General features: G+C 28.9%; 1 protein-coding gene and 1 long non-coding RNA gene across 3 annotated transcripts; one reads left to right on the top strand and one right to left on the bottom strand.

Annotated features, from left to right (window-relative positions):
- The first annotated feature begins 3,238 nt into the window (after positions 1 to 3,238).
- On the top strand, positions 3,239 to 5,189 carry LOC136090500 (melanopsin-like). The gene is made up of 2 exons (XM_065817206.1): positions 3,239 to 3,378; positions 3,579 to 5,189. Exon 2 carries the CDS (start codon positions 3,594 to 3,596, stop codon positions 4,614 to 4,616), a length of 1,023 nt encoding a protein of 340 aa, XP_065673278.1. The 5' UTR covers positions 3,239 to 3,378; positions 3,579 to 3,593; the 3' UTR covers positions 4,617 to 5,189.
- Positions 5,190 to 9,161: 3,972 nt separating this feature from the next.
- Positions 9,162 to 14,165, bottom strand: LOC136090536 (uncharacterized). Of its 2 annotated transcripts, XR_010643476.1 has the most exons (4): positions 14,021 to 14,165; positions 13,567 to 13,822; positions 10,942 to 13,387; positions 9,162 to 10,574 (listed from the first exon to the last, which is right to left on the bottom strand). It is a non-coding gene; the product is annotated as an uncharacterized LOC136090536 (long non-coding RNA). The 2 variants fall into 2 exon arrangements; XR_010643475.1 differs by lacking the exon at positions 14,021 to 14,165 and having other exon boundaries at positions 13,567 to 13,866.
- Positions 14,166 to 18,179: the final 4,014 nt, after the last annotated feature.

Genomic DNA, 18,179 nt, shown 5'->3' with positions numbered 1-18,179 from the left:
TTTCATATATATATTAGGTGATTTTGTTAGAAATGCAATATTTCATGAAATAATTTAAATTATAAAAATTCCCACGGTCAAACAGGGTGAAATATGATTAGGAAGCTATGTTCAAAATTTTAGTTTCAGTAGTTGAGGCAAAATTAAGTTATTAGGTTTTGAAGATTTACTAAAAACACATGTTTTACAACCCATTTTTGGCCATTATGGATAATAAAATTAATTAAAAAAAAAAATTATCTGTTTTTTATTTTATTTTAATATAAAATAATTGTCATTAAAAAAAAAAAAATCAAAATTTTGATTATTTACAAAAAAACTTGTTTTCAGTTGTGTGCCACCTTAAACTTTTTGGTATCTCGAACAATATTTTCGGTCCACAGGGCCATTTTCTCTCGTTATCTCGAACTTTTTAACATTTTTTTTTTTCAAGAAATTTTTTAATAACATTTAATTTCCAATTTTTAAAAAGTACTGTTATGAAATTTTTAAAAATTCGATTTTTTTTTTATGAATTGAACTTCTGAAAAGCATCTCTTAAACAGATTTATCTATTATTTTTGTCTAACGCAATAACATGCCGCTTGTTAAGCGAAAACTCACAAATAAATCTATAATAGAAGAAATGCAAGGCATTAAAAGACCTGGAGACAGGGATGTCTAACGAGGTTGCCCAAAAGTATGGTGTCCCAAAGGACACATTATCAACCTGGGTTAACAATAAGTAAATAATCTCACTCGAAAAAAATGGCACAAAATCTAAACGGATGAAACTTCGTAGTGGTAATTTCGAAAATGTAGACAAGCTATATTCACGTGATTTGTTGCAAAAAGAAGTCAACAAGTACCAATTGATGGTACCATACTGAAAGAAATAGCAAATAAAGAGTAGGACTTTATAGCATCTGATTGTTGGTTTCATAGTTGGAAAGAAAGGTCAGTTAAATTTTGTCAAATCTTTTTCAATTTAAATATAAACAAATAAGCATATATATGTTTATATATAATTTATTGAATTTTCCAAACATGTAATTAAAATTCAATTATTCTGTTCCTATTTTTAGGAACGTCATCAGCTTTAAAATAATCTCAGGCAAAAGTGCCACCACGATAAATGATATAACTGTGTATCAAAGCTGTCAATAAACTAACCCCTGCCAAAATATCTTTACTTCAAGCAATTATAGATCTTATTTCTTCATGGTGTGTCGAAGGAGACTATCATCAATTGCTTTAAAAAAGCTGGTTTCAGCAAAACAAACAAGAGTATTAAAGAAGCTGATGGTGATCATCCTTTTAAATTTTTGACAGAAGAAATTAACCGTTTGTGAGATTTAGGTCCTAGCGCCGTCCAAGAAAATCTCTCAGCGGAATCTTACATTGGTTTAGGTTGCGATGTAGTAACCATTGGTTTACTTGCCACTCATGCTGAAATTATTGCTCAGATTTTAGACCCTAATTTTAAAAACGACGATAATGAAGTTGAAGGTAGCGTTGACGAATTGATTTTTGACGTCAAAGCTCTGCCACGCCTATCGGATATTCAAACAGAAAATGCTTTTGAAACAATTCAAGACGTTTTGCTATGTACAACTCAAACTACGATTCAAAACGCTTTGTTATACAGTTTAAAATTCGATTCAAAACGCTTCGCTTTACAATTCAAAATTCGATTCAAAACGCTTTGCTATACAGTTCAAAACTCGGTTCAAAACGCTTCGCTTTACAGTTCGAAATTCGATTCAAAACGCTTTGCTCTACAGTTCAAAATTCGATTCAAAACGCTTCGCTCTACAGTTCAAAATTCGATTCAAAACGCTTTGCTTTAAATACATAAATGATGTACAATCCTAAGAAACTAAAACTTGAGGATTTAATGAAGATGGAAAAGATGGATAATTTGAAGCAATACCAGCTAACAGATTTTTTCTAAAAGTTGTAGTTTTTGTTGTTAATGATTTTTGTCAGAAAAATGAATTGCTTTTTTAATGAAAGTTGAGCAAGTTTACTTATTTTCAACCCCTTTCTTGATATCTTAAACTCTCGATATCTCGAACTTTTTTTCCGGTTCTCTTAGTGTTCGAGATATCGAGAGTTAACTCTATCTTTTTTTTTTTTAACAGAAAAGCTTATACGTGTTTCGTACTTTAAAAAGGCATTGAAAATACTAATTAAATTCTAAATTGCATTTCTTTACAAAATAAGTATTTAAAATACTTTACAACGCTGGTATCAACAATGCTAAGACAAACTTAGAGAACCTTTGCCAACGCCGGTTCCGAGTATCAATCTATAATGAAAGAGTTCAGTGAAAAAAAGCACAAACACTCTGGTGATTTCTTCCAAAGATAATAATGATTTTGAAGCATCTTGCTTATAAGAACATAATTATTTAAACTTATTTTTCTTATTTCTCTTGCTTATAAGAATTATTAAAACTTAAGATTGTCACACTTAACGACAATTCAAAAGCTAACTTACTTGATGACTCAGTGCATTAAAAAAAAAAAAAAAAAAAAAAACAGTGCCTGAAAATTTACTGCTTGTTATGTATCATGGTTAATAATATTCAAGTTGAACAAGTTTTTAGCGGAAAACCACAGTACTTTATTTATCAATTTATTTTAGTCAAAACAAAAAACCTATTTTAAGTAAAATAAACCTTTTTTGACTAAAGAATATTTTTTTAAACATTATTTGGGTTTCATACGATTCCTGAGTTTTCAATTCCTGTGAAACCAAATTTTTTGTCTTTTGACCCGTTTCTAAACATTTTTGTGAGCATGTTTAATTATTTGCCACTAGTTTATAACTTACAAATTTTACATGAAGAAAAATTCATGTCAAATTACGCTTTGAAATCAGTATTTTTCCATAGAAAATGAGTTTTACTCAATTTGAACCAATATGAAAAACTTTTAATGATGTTTTAAAAATACAATTAAACTAATGCTTTTTTTAAAAAAATGCTAAATCGTACTCAATTCACAAAAAAACAGATTAAAATTTAAAAAAATCTTTTTCTTCCTCTTCTTACGAAAAGACGAGTGAGCTTCTCAATGTTTATCATGTATAACTCATGTATAGTTTTAACAAGTCTAAAAATTTCCCCTAGACATTTAAAGTTGAATAAAACAATAGCCTAGCTGTACATCAAGCAATTATAACAACAAAGTAAGTCAATATTTTTATTTTTCCGTTACGAAATAAAAACATTGACACGGCAAAAAGAAAGCAACACTTTTATGAATAACAACAACTTTAATAAAAAAATATTTTTTATCTAAGTAACTCTTAATTTTGGCAAAGTAATCAAATCGTAACGTTTATAGATATGAGAAGGTTATGATTTAAATGAAAATCTTGACAAGTTCTTAAGTATATTTGATTTTTTTAATAATTAGAAACTTTAAATTATTTTAAATTAAAACTTCACTCAAAATATTAGAAAATTTAAATTATTTCAATTACAACTATTTATTTAAGTATCATTTAGCTTAAAAGTTTTTTGATAAATTTACGGTAAAGTGAGTGTATACAATAAACATGTTAAATTCAATATAATTTTTAATATTTAGGCGTCAAATTTAAGAATGAATGCAAAACTGGTATATGCAATACTTTTGGCAGTTTTAAGCGTTTTTATAGTACTTATCAATTCCTTATGTGTCAACGTTATTATGACGTCAAAGCGTCTCTTGCAAAACCCACCAACGCTTTTGATTGCAAATCTTATTGTAGTTCATTTGATCCAAGGATTGTTTGTGGTACCTTTATACGCAATTGATATGTTTTATGTAAATAGATGGGCTTGTGATTTTTATCGGTTTACTTCTATGCTTACATTTTATGGATCATGCATCGGCGTTGCTTTACTTAGCATTGATAGATTGCTAGCTATCAAAATGTTAACATCATATCACCTTACTGTTACCAAAACCCGTGTTATAAAGTTAATTATATTTAGTTGGATATATGTAGGTGGACTTTGTTTAATTCCGTTTGTTCCATTAAAAATGGCTAAGCCTATCCTTCTAACAAAACAGTGTAGCTACAATCAACCTAAAATATGGTCCATTTTAATGCTTGTGATTAATGCATTTTTGATTTACCTATTTGTTGTATTTTCTTACGTTTTAATCCGTCGAAAGTTAATCAAAATATGTGTCTTTTTAAACAAATTAACCATTAACAATCAGTATGTTGCTAGTATCAAATCAACAAAGTCGATAAATTTTTCTAAAACTACTTTACTAGTCTTGTGGTTAGTTTTGTGTTACGCAATCACCTGGGCACCGACAATTATTTACTTGCTCGTTCAACATTTTGAGCTGGCTCCATCTTTTTTTAATGAAAAGTTCTATAAATCGAATATAGGCGAAATACTTACTTTTTTTGTGAAATATGTTAACTTCATTGATGCAATCATTGCTCCCATCATATATTGCTTCAATCATCAAGAATTTCAATTAAAACTTAAAGCTAAAGTTAGGAAACTTTCGAAGAAGAAAAAGAAGAATTGTATTGCTAGCGAGAGTGATATAGATTTAAAAAATATTTCTTTATCAACAATAGCTCAAAGCTGCAACGCTTCAACAAATTCAGTTCTGCAATAAAGTAATTTTATTTATGATTGATACAGCATAGTTATAATTGATACAGCTTAATTAAAACTGGTAGAACATAATTATTAGTTTTCAAAGATTATTTAACTGAGTTAACATGATGCTTTTAAGAGAGCATTGTGCAGTCAGCATAAGTAAGATTTACTAAGTTGTAACTAGAATTGCATCATTTGATTACCAACATTATCAACTTTTGTTTTTTAACAACTGTTGTTTTTTTTTATAACTAAAACAATTCTAATGGCTCTTAGTTAAGCAAAGTCTTTTAAAATTTCAAATAAATATTTAGCTCCATTGTGTTAACTTGATAATATTGGTTACTGGTTATTAATAGATGTCGAAAATCGTTACTAGAGGTCATCAATAACCAGCAGAAGTCATCAACTATAAATAGTGGTTCTTCAACTATAAGTTGTAGTGTTTTTTTAAACTTCAAACGTCTGTTACTAATGAAGCTGACGCAAAGCTGTATAGATTCCTAATCCTTTTGGCAATACAGTTGAATGCTGAATAACTGCTGTATTATTATCCTTTGCATTAGTATACTTATATTTTATTTGTCTATTTATTTTTACTTTTATTTGAATTTTATGATATGTTTTGCTAAACAATTTCTCATATCCGAAGAAATATTTGACTTAGCATAGAGATAACAACCAATAGTCATTAAGATTAACCCAATGTAGCGTCCACTATCGACCAACATTTTTGCGTACTAATGTACTATTCATACACTATTGAACTGATTTGAACAATTTATTACATAATAGTCTAGGCTTTTTTTTGTACTTACAATATCATGAAGTTAATCATTCTAGTCCTCAGATTTATTATTATAAATTTAAATTATATTTGTACTAAACTCGGTACAGGATAGTGTTATTATTCAGTGGCCTTGGTCTTGATTTTGCTTAAGTCCTTGAAACAGTTTTCTATCTTTTTTCATAATTTGGAAACTGGAAAAGGAAATAGAAATAGTAGAGAAAAAAATCAATTAAAAAAAATATATATATATATACTTTTAATTGATTTTTTTCTCTACTATTTCTATTTCCTTTTCCGGTTTCCGAATTATATATATATATATATATATATATATATATATATATATATATATATATATATATATATATATATATATATATATATATATATATATATATATATATATATATATATATATATATATATATATATATATATATATATATATATATATATATATAGATAGATAGATAGATAGATAGATAGATAGATAGATATATTGGTATCATTTAGCAGGAACTACGACACGAAGGCACGAGGACCTTTTTTTTATTTTTAGGAGTATTCTAAATATAGTAGACTTTTTTTAAGAATTGACGATTGTGCCCTCCCCCTCCCCCTCACTTCAGAACCCGTGTCGTCGGCCCTGTATAGAGTTGGCATTGAACATGGTTTCTCAATTTTGCATTGAATATAATATAATAACCCTTTATTATTGCATTTGAACTTCTTACGTTACACCTGAAAGAGCAATTTTACTTTGGAATTTGTTGATGACTTGGTGCATATCAGGACTTGCAAATATGCTTTTTTTTTAAGCTTTCGTTTTAGGTTAGAAATAAAACAGTCTTGTTTAAACCAGAAACTTTAAATGTTGGTAGAACATTGTTTACCTTCTCTTTCAGTTTTTCAAAAAATATTTCTCTTTTTAAATATAATTTCTGTAGTTGCAGGAATAGCACACAACAACTAATACCAAAGTCCTACATACATTTTTTAGGAGCAGTAAAAAAAATCCCGGCTTAGCAAACCTGATTAAAGTTATTTGACATAAAGAAATATATATATTATATATGTATATGTATATATATATATATATATATATATATATATATATATATATATATATATATATATATATATATATATATATATATATATATGCATATATATTATATCGAAATATATATTTAATCGAAATACCATTAAAATAAGCTACTCATGTATGCCAAACATTAAGTCCATCATTAATTCGCACAATCGCAGGATATTATATAGCGAAGATAAAGATGAGGGGAAAACATGCAACTGTGCCAACAAATCCATCTGTCCCAAGATCAATCAGTGCTTGTCGAAGAACATCGTTTATCAAGCCACCGTGTCGTCAAATAAACCTGACAACAAAGAAAAAGTATATTTTGGCTTATGTGAAACTCCATTCAAATTTAGGTATGCTAATCACCTAAAATTTTTCAGCATTAATAAATATAAAAATGATACCGAGTTGTCTAAAGAAATTTGGGACATAAAAGACAAAATGATTGCACCCTTAATTAAGTGGAAAATTGTAAAACATTGCAATCATTATAACGCTTCGTCAAAAATTTTAACATAAAAAGGTGATTACTTGTTAAATAAACGAATTGAGTTGATTTCAAAATGCAGGCACACGAATAAACTCCTCTTATCTTTTTTTGACGCCGGTGATAAGTAGGGTTTCTCATTTCCCGTAAATTAAGCATCCCGGGATTCCCGGTGTGTAACTTATTTATCCCGGGATTTACCGGTATAATTTTTGATATAAAAACAAGCGGTTTCTGACAAATTTACTATTTTAAATAAAATTATTACTATTTAAAATAAATTCTGACAAATTTACTATTTTAAATAAAATTATTACTATTTAAAATAAAATATTGCTTTAAAAAACATAAGCAATCAATTGATTTATCACTTAATCGTGAACGAATTTTTCCCATAAATAGACCCGCGGCAGAAAAAGCTCTTTCTGATTCAATTGATGTCGGCTTGATGGTCAGTAATGTGGAGTATATTCTTTCTAAACTTTTGCTACGTTTTCCAGTTGCCTCAAAAAGTTTGATTTCTTTTGTGAGGTTTTTTAAATTGCTAATGTCTTCTAGAGCTGCTTTTTCTATTTGTTTGACATTACAAATAGTCGCATCCAATTTTTGTTCAAGTGTCAAAATACTTTTGCCTAATAAATTTGGAGCAACAGGTTGAGGTATTGACGGGTCAGAAACCATGCTTTCATTATTACGACTCACTTCAAATATTTCATTATTTGATGAACTAGTGCTAGCATGCTCTATGTACAACCTGGTATAATTTTTTTTTGCTGTGGCTTTTAATGCATGTTTGGACGGTAAGAGTAGTTTGGAGTTGATATTTGATTTCTGATTATAACTAATTGGTTTGTTTAAAAATTTTAGTTGTCCAATTAAATTGGCATTTCTGTGTTCTTCAACTCTCTGCTGCACAGATTGAAGCAGTCAGTGACGGATTTACCATATGCGAGGCCATAGGCAAGTTTTCTATTATATTAGTTGAGTTTTTAATTCTTGTGTTCTATTGTGGATATTTATTAGAACGTAACGAAGCAAAAAACGCACATAGGTTTTAAATGTACATCAAGTATTTTTTTATTTTAGTTGAAGATGCACTAATAAGACTACTCAAAATGCGATATCATTTATTTTTTTCGCAGATTTTAGGAGGATCGATTACATTGACTTAAAACTTAACCTTTCTGACTTTTAAAGACGCAAACTCGTCAATTAAATCAGAACAGTCCAAGGACCGACTTATTTTATTTTCAATGGAAATTAAAGCTAATGCAGATAAGCGGTCTTGACCCATAGTGGAACGTAAATAGTTTTTTATGAGTTTTAATTTGGAAAATGACCTCTCTGCGCTTGCCACTGAAATAGGGGAAGTTAGTAAAATTCGTAGGGCAATAAATAAATTTGGAAAAATTTAGATTAAAGAATTTGCCGTAATATACTTCAAAATTTCCAGTGCATCTTTCGATTCCGCCGAAGCTTCCATTCTTAAAAATGTATTTATTTCCGAGTATAACTCTTCATGGTTCACGTCCGATTCTTCTGTACTAGGATTTCTCAGTGATATTTCTAAATTTTTACAATCATTCAACAATTCATTCGCATCTAAACTTCGCATTTTTTCGGTACGGGTTAAAAAACCTAATATTTTGTTGTATGAATCAAGCATTTTGAATCTTTCATTTAAGCTTACTAATGCAACATCAATTATTGCATTAAAAAAATCTACTTTATATTTAGACTTTCCATTTAGAGGTGTATCAGTTCCTTCATATTAAAAAAAACGTCGTTTTCGGCTAAGCCGCACTTGAGGGAATACTGGCTCAGTACCTAATTTTATAGCTATTTCTTCAGATTTTTTAATAATCGCTTCAAATGATTCATCACTTCTGAATTCAGAAACCGCTACAACAAATACCCGGAACCAGCATAACATCCCATCACTGCTCAGATTATGTCTTGTGCAACAGTAAAAATGTAAAGACAATATTATATAAAATAAATAAACAAACAAACAAAAAGTCATTCAGTTAGGAGGATGGAAAAACAGAAAAAGCCTTTGAGACGTGTAGGTGTATATGGGCAAAGATATATTTTTCACAGTCATTATCAATGTATATGAGACTAGAAACCGCATACTCTTTCATATGGTTGCCAGGCATTATGTATAACGCAAAAAAAAATTGCTACATACATAATAATAGATGTATATGTAAAGTTGATATTTTGTAAAAATACTGTTTATAAAAATACTGTACGCATACATTATATTGAATTTTAATAAATGAGTTTCGTTGTTTATATTTATTGTACTAAGAAAATTTTTTTATATTACTTGTACTAAGAAAAAAAAATGCGAGGCCACCGGCAAATGCCTGCTTTGCCTGTGCTTAAAACCGCCGCTGGAAGCAGTTTATTAGCTATCAAATTTTTTTTCTCCGCCTAATTGTCCAAAATGAATATCATTACACCTTCTGCATCAAGTAGAGTAGCATCATTTCTACCAAGTGTTTCTATTCCAACTTTTATCGGTTGCAGAAAAATTGTTATTGCGTTCATAATCGCATATTCATCTTCGAAGATATTCAGAACTTCTTTTAAATCGATCATTGCTTTTAGTATACATGTTTTTTACTTTAAGGAATCTTTCTTTAGTTCCCAATCTTTCTAGCATTGCAACAAGACTATTCCACCTTGTTTTGACATCTAATATCAGCTTCAGTTCTTTATGAAACATAGATTTTACGTAGATTTGTAAAACGTCATTTTTAAGAGATGATTTGCAGAACATTCAAACCACTTTTCGAACCTTCTGAATTGTTAAGGCTATATTTACACTATTTTGTAAATCATCAATAAACGTAACACCTTTGTGCTGTATGACTCATCATTACAGACAAATACATCATCAAACTCATCGCAATCAATCAAACTTTCATTGGAATCTTGCAACTTCAATTCAATATATTTTGCTGAAGAGTTTGACTTTTTGTAAAGAACATTACATACTGCCAAAGAAAGTCCGTAGGCATAACACAGCTGCTGTTCAATACCACTTCGCCGTCCAAATTTTTTCATTACGGATGCTCCGTCAGTGACACTAGCTATGATGTGCTTTTTAACTAATAAATTGAAATCTAACAGTTTATTTTCAACCAGATCAATAATTTTTTTCTGCAGGAAGTGATCCAGCTATCGGAGTCAATCCCAGGCTCCAAAACTTTGTTAATAAGTGTAAACTTACATTTAAATAACGTTGATTTTTTAAAGACGTATATTCGTCTAACGGTAAAGAAAATCGCAACCCGCTAGATATTTCTTCTGTTATCTCTAAAACCACAGTTTGTTTAGCTAAATCATATTGTTTTTTTATCATACTCATAACATGGGATGGATTTTTTGGTAATAACATGCCTTTTTCAGACAATGATTTTCTAATAAGTTCACTTTTTGTTACAATTTTCTCAATAGTCTGCTGTTTAACAAACAATGTGATTTTCTTTTGCACAATTTTAATTTCCGAAACAGTATCTTCATGTAGACGCTTTATATTTAAATCCAAATCCTTATGTGCGTTTTTCAAATGACGAAGGTTTGAGAAACCCTAGTATAAAACTTAAAGTAGTAAAGAAAAAGTTGTTTTTTCTTCGTTAATATATATATATATATATATATATATATATATAGAGAGAGAGAGAGAGAGAGAGAGAGAGAGAGAGAGAGAGAGATAGATAGATAGATAGATAGATAGATATATAGATATAAAGGGCCACCGCGTGGGGGGGGGGGGTTACTGGGTACTTTTACCCGGGTGCAGGATCAGAAGGGGCGCACACATCACAATAATTTTTTTTACTTTAATAAAATAGATACACAGGGCTTTAAAGAAAAACCCCTAATTTTATAATATAAGTTTATTGTAACAATACACTTGACACATATTTTAAAATTAGGAGTTTAAGAATTGTTACCTCAGCAATACAGCATTATCCGAACTCATATGCGGAAGTCTGAGACTAGTCAAAACCTTTTCGGGAAAATACTCATAATGGCTGCTTTGTCTATAAAAAAACACATACATACATAAAATAGCTTTAATACTTGAATTATTCTGTTTTGTAAATACAAAACATGTTCAGTTTCTGTTTTCAGGAAAAAGATTTTAGTTGTCAAAACAGAAAAAATTGCAGCAAATAGGACAGCAAATGAGCAAAAAAATAAGCGTACACTCAAAGATTGCGGTATACGAGCTAAAAAAAAAAAAGGAGATGGGGATAGGCCTGTTGTTTCCAGATTGATTATTACAAATTCCTCCAAGACACGTCAAGCTTTTGAAATAGTAATTTCATTAGTCTAAACATAATCTTCTTTTTCATATATCTCTCACATTTTCAATAGGATGGCTTTGCAAATGAGTCTTATGAAAATATTTTGAGCTCAGAAGAAGCACTGCCTCCTTCAAGTAGCACAATATCGGCAACAAGAGTTGAAAATGGAAACAATTTATTGGTAAATTTTGCTTTGCGAAGATTCTTTTAATAATCATTTTGAGCTTGTGTAAGTAATATACTTATTTAAATATTTATTTGAAATATTAGTATAATGATAAGATGGTTGAGGCAATTACTACAAACGATCCTGCTTTGTGGGCTGAAAATATGTCTAAAGTAGGACGTGATGCAGTTGTTCTTCTGACAAAGCTGACAAAGTAAAAAGCCACCAAAACAGTTCTCACCATCGAGACTATTACGTTAGGTGAAAAACAGCGCTGGAAAGCATGGAAAATCAGTGTGAGATTGATTCAAGTCTAGAAAAATTGATAAGAAATGAGGCAGCTAGGTGGCGTGAAATTCTGCGGTGCATCTTAGATGTAATTCTCTTCTTAGCATCACGCAATCTTAGCTTTAGAGGTATATTTATGAACGTTAATTGATATATTTATATTTACAATTTATTTTCTCTGTACTCTAGTTAAACAGAAAGTCGTAATTTATATGTGTTATTATAATCCTTGTTTTAGGCTCATCAAAAAGGATTGGTGATAACGATAACCGCAACTTTCTTGCGATTCTAGAGCTACTCGCAAAGCACTACAAGACTCTTCAGTTATACCTCAAAGAAGTTTCTCGCAGCCAACAAGAAAACAAATTTAAAAAAAAATTAAATTGTTGTTCATTATTTGGGTTGGAGTTCTCAAAATGAATTTATCAAAGAGTGTGGAAGATTTATCTGCGGTGCCATTATTAAAGAGGCTCATATGGCAATTTACTATTCCATTCTTGTCGATGAAACGCCTGACGTCTCTCAAACTGAGCAAATTGCCTTTGTTCTCCACTTTGTCTACTATGGTATTGATAAAAGATGGGTAGTTAAGGAGCGTTTTCTTAGGGTCTAAAATATTGAAAAAAGGAAAGGTGCAGTTATTGCCAAGCTAATTATAGATGTCTTGGAGCAAAACGACATCGATCTGAAGAACTGTCAAGGTTAAGGATACGACAATGGTGTCAACATGTCTGGTGTGTACAAAGGAGTACTAGCAATCATTCTTCAGAGAAATTCTCAAGCTTTCTAAATACCATGCAGCGCTCATAACCTTAACCTTGCTGGTGTTCACTCCCTTGAATCTTCTGTAGAAATGAAGAACAATTTTGGCCGGATTCAGTTACTCTACAATCTTTTTAGTGGAAGCCCTATACGATGGAAAATCTTGACCGAGACGACTGGTTTGTCTCTTCATCAAACCTCGCAAACCCGATGGAGTGCACGCATTAAGGCTGTAAAGCCGTTGGTTAAGCGACCCTGAGAGATTCTACTTTCTCTGCAGAAACTTCAGGATTTTTATTTAACTGGAGATCTTTTGAATGACATAAAATCTTTAGAGAAATGGACTCAGTCATTTGAGTTTATTATCATGACAACCTTCTGGTTCAAAGCACTTCAAGCAATAAACTATGTCATCGTGTCATTTCAATCAGAATATATTACTCTAGATGATGAGATGAAACTTATGAGGACTCTTATTGAGTATCTTACTAGATTTAGTTCTTCTTGGCCCGAACAAGCACATTTGGTTGTCTCCGGTCTAGCAAGCTATGGATTTCAGTCAAAATTAGTTCAAAAAAGGACAAGGAAGAGGAAATCGTTTTACGAAGAAGCAAGGAACAAAGTTCATTTCTACGAAAACAATGAAAAGCAGTTTGAGGTGAATGCGTTCGACACCGATCTCGATACTTTAGTTCAACAAATGAGAGACAGATTTCAAGCTGCAGTAAAGACGACGAACAGTTTCTCGTTCCTTTGGCTCTCAGAATCAAATAGTAGGTTGAGTGAAGAAAATGAAGTTGAACCACCTCTATTCAAGACTTTAGGTGTATGTCTTCCTTGCTCTTACCCATATTGCTCATCTTCGTCGTATAACTAAAAATTAAAAAAAGGAATAATAAGTACCTTTTTTTGTAAAAACTAAAAAGGTTTTGGATTCATAAGTAAATTAAAGAAAAATGACTCAAAAATTCTAAATCAACAATGAAATAAGTAATATTCAATAAAAATAGTTTAATAAAAATTAATTAAAACTATTTAAAACACCAATTTACCTGCTCTAAATTCTGATAGGTAACATTTCCTTGGCGTTTTTTCTTTGCTTTTTCTTTTTCCAAGCCAGCCAGATCACTGAATGAGAACTAATTATGTGACGCCTCATACCACTGGTATTTCCATCTGTAAGCTTGGAGACATGGCCACAGTTGTAATGTTGTACTTTGCAAAAACTTTCTCAATGCCATTCTCGATGACTCTTTCCTCAGTAAAGTGCTTCCATATTTCTGTCCTTGGACGAACCATGTTGTCAGACTAAAAGTACAAAATCAAATATCACTATCAAAATCAAAAAAAAATTTTCCCGTACAATAGTTAAATACGTCCGATCGTTAAACAGTTCCAGGAACTACAAAAGAAAACTTGCACTTTCTCGGAAAATGATAATAAACAATAAATTAACAAAATAAACAACAAATTATAAAAATATATAATGACAAAGTGTTTTCTTACCTGATTCTTTGTAAAAAAAGATGATAATATTGTTGAACAACAAAAAAATATTATATATTTAATATAATTTGAACTAATTTCATTAAACTTTTAAAGTTTTTAGCTCTTAACTCTATTTACATTGCAAAAAAAAAACAAAAAAAAATTACAATTCAGCTGTCGCGCGCGTTGATTCCCAGTAGGCAAAGCGACGTGATAAAAACGTGAATTTCACGTTACTTTTGGCACGTGACATTTAGGTGACTTTTTGGTCCCCATGAAATGACCAATTCACGTGATTTATGGACGTGTTTTTCACGTTACTTTTGGCACCCGATATTTAGGTAACTTTTTGGTCTCCATGAACTGTCTAAAAGACGTGCTTTTTACGTTAATTTTGGCACGTAATATTTAAGTAATAATTATATTTTATAAAAACGAAGTGTTTGGATTCGTGTAAAGAAAAAAAACTTATCGTCAAGAAAATATTTAATACGTATTAAATTACATGGTTTTATTAGTCAGTATATTAGTTCTTGGCATAAACATTTTGAATTTGTAATAAAAGCTGCACTTTTGTTAAAATATCCTCCTTATATCCAATAAGTAATTTTTTTTTTTTTTTTTTTTTTTTTTTTTTTTTTATTACATTATAAATAAGCATTTCGTTACAATATTTAAAGTACAAATATATAATAATAAAAACATATATATATATATATATATATATATATATATATATATATATATATATATATATATATATATATATATATATATATATAATAATCGTTATTAAATAATAAAAGAACGCGGGAACTCGTAGAAGACTATACGGTCTTGTCGTCAAGATAAGAAATAAGTTAACGAAGTAAGAAACTTAAAATATTCCGTTACAAATACAAGATACATTATTATATATTACAATTGTTAATGATGCATATATAATTTTTATAAATCAATAGTTAAATAGGGGGTAAAAAGGAAGATCACTAAAAAAAAAAAATATATCAAAAGTATATTGTTACATCTTCAATTGTAAAAATGAGTTCTTTAAGCTTTCGTTTAAAAGAAAAGTAGTTACTTTGATGAATAAAATCCTTAGTGAAATTTTTTAAAACTATTTTATTCCATAAGAATGGTCCGCGATAATCAATACAAAATTTAAAAAGATTTGTTTGAAAAATGGGCTGCTTTATAAAATTATCATTCCGCAAAATGTATTTATTTTTATCTTTCGATGAATACAAATTATGGAAAGAAATAGGGGAGGAATTGGTTTTACATTTAAACATAAAACAAAGAATATTAAAAATGTTAAGCTCATATATATTAAAAACTTTCATTTCAAATAATAGAGGCTTGGCATGAGTATAACGGTCTTTAAAATATATGAGACGTGCTACATGCTTCTGGTGACAATAAAGAGGTTTAAGTTTAATTTTCTTTGTACTACCCCAAGCAATGTTTGCATAGTTTATGTGACAATGAATAAATGAGTGATATAACTGTACTAAAGTACGTTTATTTAAAACATTTCTTGCTTTGTACAATATTCCTATACTTTTTGAAATTTTACTTGATAAGTTTTTAATGTGACTTTTCCATGTAAGATTTTCATCTATACAAACACCTAGAAAGTTGGTTACTGTTACTTGTTTAATTTGTATATAGTCAATAACAAGATGAGGCATGTTAATTGGCAGTTTATGTTTTTTGATAAGAGGATGGAAAAGAACCCATTTAGTTTTATCAATGTTAAGAGATAATTTGTTAGTCTTAAACCAGTCAGATATTTTAATTAACTCGATGTTCAAGCAACTAAATAAAGTAGGAATGCTTTTGTGTGACATGAATAAATTGGTGTCATCAGCAAACATAATTGTTATTAAATCCGAGGCTTTGTATAAATCATTAATATAAATAAGGAAAAGAATATGGATCCTTGAGGAACTCCACATGTAATATTTAACCAATTTGATGATAATGTTTCATCGGCGTAAACAAATTGTTTGCGATTAGTTCAATAACTTTTTAACAATTTTAAAACATTGCCTGTTATACCACAACATTTTAATTTTTTTGCAAGAATTTTATGATTAATGGTATCAAACGCTTTCGCTAAATCAATAAATACTCCCAATGTGAATTTAGAATTATTAAATGAGTCTGATATACTTCTTGTAAGCTGAATAATTGCATGCTCTGTTGAATTATTTTTTTTAAATCCATATTGCATGTTATATAATAAATTGTTTGATAAAAGGTGATTGTATATTCTGTTGTACAAAATTCTTTCTAAAATTTTAGAAAAAACAGAGAGGATAGAAATTGGACGATAGTGTTTAACATTAGTTTTTTCTCCTTCTTTAAATATAGGAATAATTTTTGCTATTTTTAAATCATCAGGAAAAACTCCCTGATTAATAGAGCATTTAAAAATTTGGAAAAGTATGTCTTTTAAAACGTCAAAACAGTTTATAATAACGTTCCCATTGACATCATCTGGACCAACTGCTTTATTTGACTTTAACAATTTATAAGCACTTTCAAACTCTTCAAAAGACAAATCAAAAAAATTTAGATACGAGTTTAGAGGGTCATATGTTGCCTTAAATGATTTTTTAGGGTTTGGAATTATTTCGGCTAGGTTTTGTCCTACAGATACAAAATATTTATTAAATTCGGAAGCAATTGTTTTTTGATCAAGAATAAAATTATCATCTACTTTATTAACTGAGGGCAAAGATTGCGATGTATTTTTAGTGTTACCCGTAATTTCGTTTATTAGTTGCCAAGTGCGTTTAGAGTTTAATTTGTATTTTTCAAGTAAATTAGTGTAATATATTAATTTTGAATTTTTTCTTAGGCGTTCAAATAGTCTTACGTAATTTTTATAATTGGTCTTACTCTCAGTTGTTTTCAATTTTAAATATTTAATATAAAGTTTTTGTTTAATTTTAGATGATTTTAGAATACCTTTAGTAATCCATGGCGATTTAATTTTTTTATGTTTGTAATTTATTTCTACTTTGGGAAAATTGATGTCATAAATTTCATAAAAAAATTTTAAAAAAAGATTTATATATTAAATTAATGTCTTCAGAAAAGTGAATAATGTCCCAATTAACTAAAGAAAGTTGATATTTAAAAGATTCTAGGTTTTTATTATGAAAAAGTCGTTTTTTAAATGATTTTTTTTCATTATATAAAATTTTCGCATAAATATCTATTGAAAAGAAAATAGGGAAATGATCAGATATGTCACTTTTAATAATGCCTTTTTTAAGCGAATTATTAAAAATATCATTGGTTATAATGTTATCAATTAAGGAAGTTGTTGTTTGAGTAATTCTTGTTGGTTTGTTTATTAGAATAAGTAATAAGTACAAAGTCATAGATCTGCAACGATCGATCCACAAAGAGCGCACTTCAAACTTAATCTAACGAATCAGTTGATAAATTCTCCCATAAAAGCACGCTTCAAACATAATCTAAGGAATCAGTCGATATTTTCTCCTATAAGAGTACGCATAGAACTTTATCTAATGAATCAGATTTAGCTGAAAAGAAACGAATAAAAGCTTAAATAATAATATGATTATTTAATAATTATCTTAAATCACAAACTTTTAAAACAAATCTTACTTGGTAAGTTGCCAATCATTTTGGCAACAAGATTATCTAGTTGTTTTCTTTTATCTAAACCATTAAATAATTTTAAGAAAACAATACTACATACAATGTAGAAAAATAAAAAAACTCATTTGTCTTCTAATTTTATACTCTTATTGCTAAAAAATAAATAAGGGTTTAATAAAAAAAAGACATAACAAAAAAGTCGACAGATAAATAAAAAAAGTACAAAATAAAAAATACAAGTCTAAAAAAATATTGTTTATCTATATATATATATATATATATATATATATATATATATATATATATATATATATATATATATATATATATATATATATATATATCTAATATCTGTCTATAGATAAATATATATCTATATATAAAGTTAATAACTGATGCGCGTGATTAGAAAAAGACATGTACTCACCTTATGTGATAACATCTAATTAAATAATTTGTTTTCTTTATTTTTCATCTTCTTATATTTGCACTTGTTTCTGCATTAACTTGTTCATACATTATCTCACTAGATGCAAAG

This window comes from Hydra vulgaris, chromosome 14 (genome assembly GCF_038396675.1).
Source record: "Hydra vulgaris chromosome 14, alternate assembly HydraT2T_AEP".
Taxonomy (NCBI): Eukaryota; Metazoa; Cnidaria; class Hydrozoa; order Anthoathecata; family Hydridae; genus Hydra; species Hydra vulgaris.
Note: the sequence above shows the minus strand (reverse complement) of the source record. Positions and strands in the feature narration are given on the sequence as shown.

What these genes read in the sequence shown, in the direction of transcription:
- LOC136090500 (XM_065817206.1), top strand. Translation starts at nt 3,594, where the DNA reads ATGAATGCAAAACTGGTATATGCAATACTTTTGGCAGTTTTAAGCGTT.